Source organism: Montipora capricornis, chromosome 7, assembly GCF_036669925.1.
Source record: "Montipora capricornis isolate CH-2021 chromosome 7, ASM3666992v2, whole genome shotgun sequence".
NCBI classification, from domain to species: domain Eukaryota; kingdom Metazoa; phylum Cnidaria; class Anthozoa; order Scleractinia; family Acroporidae; genus Montipora; species Montipora capricornis.
The window spans coordinates 358275-368274 of record NC_090889.1 but is presented as its reverse complement, the minus strand read 5'-3'; the positions used below and the strand labels follow the sequence as shown (position 1 = coordinate 368274).

The 10000-nt window shown below is 39.0% G+C and overlaps 1 protein-coding gene across 1 annotated transcript in view; it reads right to left on the bottom strand.

Annotated features, from left to right (window-relative positions):
* LOC138057686 (mucin-like protein) overlaps nucleotides 1-10000 on the bottom strand; it is a 13909-nt gene that overhangs the window by 66 nt on the left and 3843 nt on the right. The window contains exons 3-10 of the mRNA XM_068903617.1: nucleotides 9967-10000; nucleotides 9732-9854; nucleotides 7990-8115; nucleotides 7572-7690; nucleotides 5594-5685; nucleotides 3560-4036; nucleotides 2725-2826; nucleotides 1-1632 (exon numbers count right to left, since the gene is read on the bottom strand). The exon at nucleotides 1-1632 is cut by the window's left edge and continues 66 nt beyond it; the exon at nucleotides 9967-10000 is cut by the window's right edge and continues 89 nt beyond it. Of these exons, the coding sequence (XP_068759718.1) occupies nucleotides 1569-1632; nucleotides 2725-2826; nucleotides 3560-4036; nucleotides 5594-5685; nucleotides 7572-7690; nucleotides 7990-8115; nucleotides 9732-9854; nucleotides 9967-10000 (1137 nt within the window). The 3' untranslated portion in view covers nucleotides 1-1568. The remainder of the gene's footprint in view (nucleotides 1633-2724; nucleotides 2827-3559; nucleotides 4037-5593; nucleotides 5686-7571; nucleotides 7691-7989; nucleotides 8116-9731; nucleotides 9855-9966) is intronic.

Here is a 10000-nt window from a genome sequence, read left to right as displayed (position 1 = left end):
ATTATATTTGATGCCAGTTAACGTTCAATCCAACATTCTTTCAAAATGATTTCAACATTCTCCATTTCTACGAAGTTAAACGATGTCTTCAAATGCTCCCCATATTTTGTTGAACAAAGTGTTGAATGTGTGACTGTTCAGATTGTTGAAACTGGGCCCTAAGATGTTAACTTTAAAGGAGAGGAAAGGAAAGGAACTTAAGTGTCTAGTCGTTCTAGCGCTGGAGCGCTAATTGGGGACACTGTAAACTAAATTAACAATTAAGACAGATCAAGTCAAATGTTGGTTTTTGAGGAGAGGGGAAACCGGAGTACCCGGAGAAAACCTCTCGGTGCAGAGTAGAGAACCAACAACACCGCAGATTTTTATTAAGAGATCGATTCTCTATCAAAAACGATCACACATTTTAATCGTGTCTTTTTAGCCCCACGGTATACATTAAAGGAAAATTATTAATTTACTTGCTGTTACGAATAAACGTTAAAAAAATAAAAACAAAAGTATAGTTTCTTTTATCGCAAAACGTGCAATAAAGAATGAGAAAATTGGCCAACTGCGTTGTACTGCGTAATGTTCTTGTAGCTCGCTACGTTTTCATAATCATGTTAAGATGCACTTATGTTTTGCAGCAGTGCATACTTGTGCTATTCTACTTTACTACGTACCACGTAGCCTTTTTCTATAGAATCCCATTCCATTAACTCCCTGTGAGCACTATTATCATAAACAGGTCCTTATATCCAATAATAGCGAGGTTAAGCGCGAGGCGTTTTTGAGCCACGGGCGTGAACCGTAAGTGAACATTTTTAAAGGGAACCTCGACTTCAATAAAGAAATAACTGTTACAGTCACGTCAATCTAAATATTTTCAAAGAAAGCGTTTGTATCCGAAAGAAATAAGTTTTGGAATCACCTATTTTTGTTTCCAAATTTCGCGGGCGCCGCCATCTTGAATTATTGTGACGTGTTACTGTTACCCTTTTGTTATTTGTATTAGAACAATACGGCAACCGTAACACGTCACAATTATTCAAGATGGCGGCGCCCGCAAAATTTGAAAGTGAAAATAAGCGATTTTAAAATTCACTTTTCTTGATATTAACACTGTTTTAAAAGCAAATTTCGAACAAATTTATTTGTAAACAATTTTCTTCGGTTTAAACTTATTCTGTAGTAAGAGTGAAGGTTCCCTTTAATGCCCGGGCAGTCGTCTTCCCCAGATTTTTAAACTAATTGTATCTAGCGGTGAAAAGATACTTAGCAAGACAAATGTGATAGTGAAACACAGCTAACACTCCCGGTTGCCGTCCGTGGCGTTCCCTAATGGCATCATATTCCAGTTCGTGTTGAGATGCGCTCTTTGCTTCCCACTGGGTAACCGCAACAATTACTGTTCGCTCTACAACAATGGTAAGGTGTATAAAATGGGATAATCCGAAGTGGAATAGGGTACTGATCTATCTGGCGCAACGACTATACTATTCCGGTTACAAGTGTGTTTCTCTAGCAAGTGGATTTATAAAAATCAAAAGATATATGTTGGCCAGTGTTGTTGTAAAATTCTCGCATTAGGCGTCCACCGATGCGACGGAGCTTGGTGACTGTCGTTCAAGATGTACTTTGGGGGGAAGCCTGCAAAATTACAGGAAAATTATCAATCTGGCCATTTGCAATAGACCAATTTCACTTTTGCGTTTCGTGCCTTGAAGTGAAACAATGGAATCGATTGGAGTGGAATGGAATGAATATGTGGTGGTGGGAAAGTGCTTGAAAAATAGTTGAAGTGTTGCTTGGGTGAAAAATGTGGAAAATGGTTGAAATTGCATCATGCTAAGTTAAAGAGATTTTTCAAACATTGAGCACAAATTTGACTATTGGGTTAAGATTACATGCAAAATTTAAAATGGGTGTGCGTGCACTTAACTCGCAGGACGTGGGAAAGAAAATCAAGGTAGACTTTCTCAGGAAAGAAAACAATGAAACACGATGTATGGCATACAAATGTTCTTAGAAACATCCTTTCCGGTTCTTGAAAACTCCTTGACCAATATTCCTGGAATTTTGTAAACAATTGGCTTGTCTTTCATATACCGGATCCGCAATAATTACCTTCCATAAAACAAAAGAAGAAAACGAACACAACATGCAATACCTAATCAAAAAGGCCTAATCAGATTATCAATGGTTCTTTTGTATTCCGCCATTTTGGTCCAGTATATGAAAGTCCACCCTGGATAAAATCCAGCACGAACCCTGAGTTACAACGGAATCAGATGCCCGCGGCTGCAGAAAAAAAAACGTATCTTACATTTCAAGGCATTAAATGTAATTCCCCACGTTGCAAAATGTGTCAATTGTTTGAACTTTTCCTTAAAAGATACATATTTAATAGCGCGAGTGTGAAGAAATTTTATTATCTGAAATGGACCTAACATAGGGCATTCGAACGGCTATTTATCTACAAAAAGGGGAATTTCAAGGGAAATATGTCATGTACAAACCATGACACTCGACACTATTGTCCTCGTCGGTTCCGCCGCGAAAAGGGCAACTCTCGGAGACACTATTCTGTTTGAATTCAGGAAGCTCATCTAAGCTAGGGGTTAGGGGAGGTGGACTAGTACATTGATATATGAATTGATGAGTGAAGGCATATATTGTGGAGGTTCTGGCCCTGATTGAATTAATATAGCTAATATGGTTTGTATGATAGCGTTTACTTACGCGCAACCGTCATTGTAGTATCCAATATTGTCAACACGCTTTACACGGCCCATTTCCAGGCCCAACGCATCGTTCTTTTCCTCACAACGAACCGACCTTTCACTGTTAACAAAAACAAAACTTGTTTTTATTTTTAGAGAAAATCCAATAGGTTCCTTTTTTCAGGAAACTTAAAGACACATCTACGTGTTCTACATAACGAGCGAGGGCCCTTGTCAGACCGCTTACCGTTTTTTCCCTCTGCATAGCTACCAAACAATCAAGCTGACGACAATGACAAACACAAGAGCACCAACAACACCAAGAATTATAGCATAAAGCATTGTATTTGGGACCTCCTCTTCTGCTGGTACAGTTGTTGTTTCTGTTGAAGTGTTTGTTGTTTGAGATGTTGTTGCTGATATTGTTGCCGATGTTGGTGCTGTTGTTGTTGTTGCTGATGCTGGTTCTGGTGTTTGTGCTGTTGTGGTTATGTTGTCAAAGAATTGTTGTACATTTGAGATGTTTGCATTGAGAGCAGAGGAGATTTCCGTCACAGACGACTTCACAATTGTCATGAATAAAATTGATAGAAATGGCGCTAAACGTTAATAGAGAGAATGAAAAACAAAACCTCAAATTTATCCTTATGTAAAAAAGAATTAACCAAAAAAAATAAAACACATTGTTTGGCCTTGAGATTGCTGCTGTCGCTGTGCTTTCGGCTGCTTTCTGAAGTTACGACATGGTTTTATTTTAATACTCTAAGGAAGTTTAAAGGTTTCGCAAAAGCATCTAGTAAAGACACATCAAAATGTTTTACATAACGAGTGAGAGAGCTTGTCAGACCGCTTACCGTTTTTTCCCTCTGCACAGGCACCAAACAATGAAGCTGACGATAATGACAAACACAAGAGTACCAACAACACCACCAATTATAGCATATAGCATGGTATTGGGGTCCTCCTCTTCTACTGGTACAGTTGGTGTTTCTGTTGAGGTCTTTGTTGTTGGTGATGTTCTTGGTGATATTGTTGTCGCTGATGTTGGTTCTGATGCTGATGCTGTTGTGGCTGTGTCTTCAATGAGTTGTTGCACATTTGAGATGGTTGCATTGAGAGCAGAGGAGATTTCCGCCACAGAAGACTTCACAATTGTCACCACAACATTCTTGTTTATCACGGAGCTTGATGATCCGAGAGGAGTCTGTAAGTAAAATGCTATGACGGCCAAAAGAGGAACTTGAGAAACCTGTTTTGGGTAACCAGGCAAAAGATGTACTTGATCCTCGGTGAATATGAGGTTGTTTAGTGATCGCCGCTTGCGTTTAGAGCTTTACAAAGACAAAGAAATAGAACTTGAGTGCATGATTACTGAATGCCTTTTATTGCTGACCAGTCCAGGATATATAAGTATAGGTAATCACATGGTTTCTCGTGTAATGTGGTATTAATAATCACGCGGGTACAGTAATTTTTTCAGACTAACGAAAATGCAACTGCTTATTTATACCTAATAATATACAGGAAAAAAAAATCCAAATCACTGAGTGAAGTAATGCAAAACCAAAGTAACTCGCTAATTACTTTCGACACTTGATTCAAAACCACTCTATACACGAAAAATTATTCAATCCTGATTGGCCAAAAAAAGCAGTGCAGTTTTGTTGTAATACAGTGCAATACCGTGTAACATCAGTTTAAAGTTTTAACAGTGCAATTTAGAAATATATTTTGAACGGTTTAGAAACAATAGAAATCAAATCTTTTGTTTTGAAATCAAACTCGAGCCCTGGATGGAGCAGTTTTTCCTGATTGCGTGATACGCATGCGTTTCTTCTGCTTGGCCATCTCGAATCTTATCATTTACATTTTTAAGTAATCACATGATTTTTCTGGTGCAATTTGGAATAAATAAGCACTTGAAATTTTTTTCAAAGACTACAAATTGCACGAGCCTGTAGGGCGAGTGCAATTGACCTAATGGGCTAACTCAATGTTGTACCGAATTTAAAGCTATTGGGAATAAGACGTTTTGTTCCAAGTATTTCCATATCATCAAAATATGAATGCTACATTATCATGCATCTACAATACACAAAGAATCTTAATCCGGGAGGTTTGAATTTGGTACAACAATGGCCGTGTTTTCGCCACAGTCGTTGTCTCGCTTAACATTCGTGAATGTGGTTTGTTTGCAGACTTCGTTAAGCGACTCAAAAATGATGAGTGTTTTCACGGGTAAGATTAAATGAGGAAAGAGCATGTGCCAATACAATAATAAAAGAAATAAAATCAGTCAATCAGTCAGTCAGCCAGCCACCCAGTCAGTCAGTCACTCAGTCAGTCAGCTAGCCACCCAGTCTATTGTGTCAAGCAGTCAGTTAGTCAGTCAGTCAAAACTGATTAGAGTGTAATGTGAAGTGCTAGTTTTGTACCCCATATGAACCAAGTGAGCGTTAGCCCTTCTTGTGGAAACGGGCCCACACAAGGAAAGAGAAAAACTCTGACCAGGGTGTGAATTGAACCCACATCTTGACATTGACATTCACATCTTCGGTTCCCACGGCCTGCTCTCGTCTGATCTTGTAGCTCAGTCGGTAGAGCAGTGTTGATCTAACCCGAAGGTTGTGGTCAGAGTTTTTCTCTGTCCTTGTGTGGGCCCATTTCCATTAGTAGGGCTAACGCCCACATGGTTCATATGGGGTATAAAAATAGCACTTCACATTACACTCTAATCAGTTAAGTCTGTTGAAATATAAGTGCTACACGGCCAACTCTTGTAAATACGTAACCCTTCCTTGTTCAGCCACCCAGCCAAAAATAGACGACCAAAAGTACGGTCTGATATTTTCCAGTGAATGCAATCATGTTTCCTCAGAGTTCGTTACCTGCTTGATATACAATTGTTATCATTTGCGCACTGTATGGTGGCTGCCTCTGCAACGGATTGTTTGAATGCGTCCTCCTTTGGTTTGTTCCACTATAACAAGCGAAAAAACACATTAAGGACGTTCGCGCGAAAATTTTCGGCAAATCTTCTGCGATTTTTTTTTTTCTAAATTTTACCATTGAAAGATGATGAGTTAGTGATGTCAGAAATGTAAAAAAAAAAAAGGGGTGGGGGGGTCACCGACTTCGTTTTGGAGAGAACTTGCCCTGAAGAATACCCTAAATATGAAAAAAATCCGGGCTTCTTTAGCGAATAAGGCCACAGTGCCTGTAAGCCCAAAAATATTGCAATTACATCTTTGAAGGGAAATGTTCTATACCAAACTTTGTCTAAGTGGACCCATCAAGTGAATTTAGTTAACTTTTGAGGTTCCTTAAAGAACAAGTTCGTATTTAACGACCATAGTTTCATGCGCCTTGCAGCCGCAAGATGGCAGGATTCCATGTCCTGAGGAAAAAAATCTTGAAATTTTTTAAACTTCCCACATTGATTTTTTGTTCATTTTCGGACAATGTGGAGATCATTGTAAATAAAATCTGTTTTTGAAAAGAAAAGTAGGGGTCACCGAACATCCAAAATCGTTAAATCCAAGCAAAGCTATAGCAATGGCCATCTGCCCTATCATTGTTCATTTTAGTACTTAGCGCGCGCGATCAATGCATGACGTGGCATGTGAATTTGCGTGCGCTGTAAGGATGCCCTCATTCCGGTAAGCAAAGTCACTCTACTTATACAGGCAAGCATAATGCAAAATTCGCAGTTTCAATGACGTCAGCGTCATCGCCAAAACTCCTTTGATTGACCTTGCGATCTACGATGGACGCGACATCATTGAAACTAGAATTATAACGTTGTTCAAACTCAAACTCGGACAAATCCGCGCCCCAGATGGGATTCGAAGCGACGACCCTCCGTGATCTAGTCGGATGCCCTAACCACTGAGCTCCTGGAGACTCAATGGCGAGCACGGGTGAAATGTGGGTCTTTGACTCGAGATGCATCACGCAGTTACAGATTCAAAGAACGACTGAGAGCATAGCTCTTTGAGCATCCGACTTAGAGCATCCGACTAGAGCATCCGACTAGGGTCTTGGGTTCGAATCCAATATGGGGCTCCCAGTAGGTTCTATCAACATTTCATTTCATATGTGTTAATTTTTTTTTCAGGAAACTATTAGTGGCTAGCCTTCTGTGGAATATTTAAACTGGAATTCTGAAAGTTTTGAGATTCTGGTACATTGAAAAGGCTTTTGGTATGCGGCTTTCAGTCCACACATTCATTTTGTTCGCACATGCAGTCTATGGACCATTTCTTTTGACTCTTTAGGGGTAGCTTTTCTTTTTATTTATTACCTTTTGGTAGACAACATTAGTATGTTTATTTATTAAAGAAAATTGGACGAAAGTTATCGTAGTTAGATTCTTCTCTTAGGGTGTCTGGTTTGAATTTATTCCACAATGGCTTTACCGCTGAAATGATACCCATAAAAGATAAAAACGTTGGCTTGATTTTGAAACTTTCTTTGAATTCCGAGAAGGACAAAAAAGTTCCGTCGTTGATCATTAAATCGCTAATAGTTTGGATTCCATTTGTAGCCCACAACTTAAAATATACTGATTTTTTTCAATACGTATAAGAGAGTTAAACCAGATAGGTTGCGACCGGAGCTTGGCGGTGGAAACCATCGTAACCTCAGGGGTTATTTCTGACCAAATTTGCAATAACTTGCAGAAAGGTATCCGTTATTCCGATAACGAAGAATGACGAAATAATATTAAATTTCTCCTTTAATGCTTTAGTGCTCACGTCGCAGATTCGAGGTTGAAAGGGAAAGAAATGGACACGAGTAAAAAACGTGTACGCAGAGCCATTGTTTATTTGGCGTTTTTGTCGATGTCGCTATGGTAGATCTTACCTCGGATGTGTTGAGTCCCTGAATGTCAATGTTTACAGACTCTATTCTTTCCTCTTCTGATGGTTGCTTTGGCTCCGGAGCAGGTGGCGGTGGAGGTGGTGGCTCGCCTTTACCGAGTCCTTTAGAGACAAAGGAACACTCACTGTATCAGCGCTGCAAAAACCATTTCTAATTGATACTATGCAGTAATTTCCAGTAATTACTTAATAAGCTCGCTATAATTTCAACTGACTCAAGTCATCTGCTGAGGCAATTGTAATATTAAATGTTTCAAGAAGTTGAGGATCCAAATGCTTCGCATGGCAACCCGTAACAACAAGAACATGACTTCAATATAAGTGACAGAAATCAAGTAACTTTAATCTCGATTTTAAGACACAAATAGTTTAACTTGCTGTTGGTGTTGATTTTTTCTTACCTTGGCATTTGTTGTCTATCCAATACAATCCTTCTTCGCAAACACATTTATATGATCCATAGGTGTTCTCGCACTTCTGTGATTCATCTTGACATTGGAAAGTAAACTCCAAGCACTCATTAATATCTTGGAAAATACGAAAAATACAAAGAAAGATTCGAAAAAGTGCTTTGCAATAACAACATAAAAACCGAAAGAGACAAGAAAAACCAAATACACACATTTATTTCATTCAGCAAAAATACCGTAAAGATTGTGAAAAGACGTGTATATTTTTCCTCATTGAGAATGTTAAAGGGGCGCATATTGTTTTATGTGCACATTTCAGAAAAAAAAAAAACAACTTCATTCTTGTCTGTGCAGCTCCGCTTAGGGAGACATTATCTTCCTCTAAATGAGGGGCCGCCTTACTTTTTATAAACCTACAATCAATTGCAAACCAGTTATGATGTGCGGTAGCTTCATATGGGGGTCGACCTCCACTAATAATATAAAAAGGGTGTTTTGGTTGCAAAAAAGAGCCGCAAGAGTAATTCTCGGGGTTAGAACAAAAGAGGAGAGGAGAATTAAGCTTTTTAAGAATTGGAATGGTTACCATTTTATGACGAAATTAATGTAATCAAGTTATGCCTTGTGTTCAAATGCCTTAATGGCCAATACCTTGAGTTTCTGTTCAATACACTGACACAGTTTAGTGATACTTCTACCAGGCAGTCGAGGAATGGAAGCATAAGCCTGAGATGCCCGAAATACTTGCGCAAAACAGAGGGAGGAAGAACTTTTGCAGTCGAGGCAGTGAAAGAGTGGAATAAGCTCCCTATAATATTTGATCTAGTCAGAATGTACAGCTTTTAAAGAACAATTATACATCATACACAGGACTATTTTAGTATTTAGCCATTAGTCATTTGCTTTATTAGATTTTATGAATAGTATAATGATAATGAGGACCACTAGTTTATCAGTTCTAACTCTAAAGTGTTTTACCCTCGTTAAAGGAGGGAGAAGAAAGTTTAAATGCGTGAAAAACAAATTGCGTCACAGACCATGAACCCATGACATTTCAGACCTTCATATAGTACACGATTTGCTAAGTGAAGAACATTCCAAAGAAAATGTACAAAACCAGCCTTAAACAGTACTCAAACCCTGAAACGTGCAGTTGCAATGCATGCGCACTGTTGGACTATCTGAGCTATGAAGCCATATGGTTAGAGGTAGGAGTGGTTTCCAATCAAGTGTCGTAAAAACAAATACCAAAGTAATTACTTCGACCAATCACAGAGCAAAATGAACCATTCCAATTCGCAGCAATTCCATGTAAAGGCCCAGTAATACGGGCAACATTTTTCGTGCAACTTGTTGCGTTGCAAGTTGAGATACTTTGTGCGCTTATTACCACCTTCTTGCGCAACAAATTTTCATGTTGCAAAAAGTAAAAGCGACGTCTACTTGTTGCAACCCAAAAATTTGTTGCGCAAGAAGGTCGTAATACGCACAACAAACCATCTCAACTTGCAACGCAACATTGTTGCGCGACAAGTTGCACGAAATATGTTGCCCGTAATACTGGGCCTTAACTTGTTCAAAGCGCGGGAAAAATCGCGCGTGCAAATCGCGATTAGTTTTGGTTTTCCTTCTCATTGCTCATTGGTTGATAAAATGGCGCGACCACTAAGCGTAGCAATTGCAATCGCGTAATTTGTTTCGACAGTCATTTGAATGTGAACTTGAAAACGTACCATTGCAAGTCTGTCCATTGCTGTCGAGTCTAAATCCTGTCACACAAGAGCAGGTGTAACTTCCATTCGTGTTTGAACAGTTTTGACCGCATGGCGGCTGGCTGGACGCACATTCGTCAACGTCTTGTAAAAAGGAAACAAAAACCCTCCATTGAGAATCAACATCGATGGATTCACTACAAGCAGACTTTTCAAGGTTGTTTTTGTTGCAATTCGTAAAAGCAATTATGAATACCTGAGTATGTTTTTCCATCTTGATTTAATGAAAA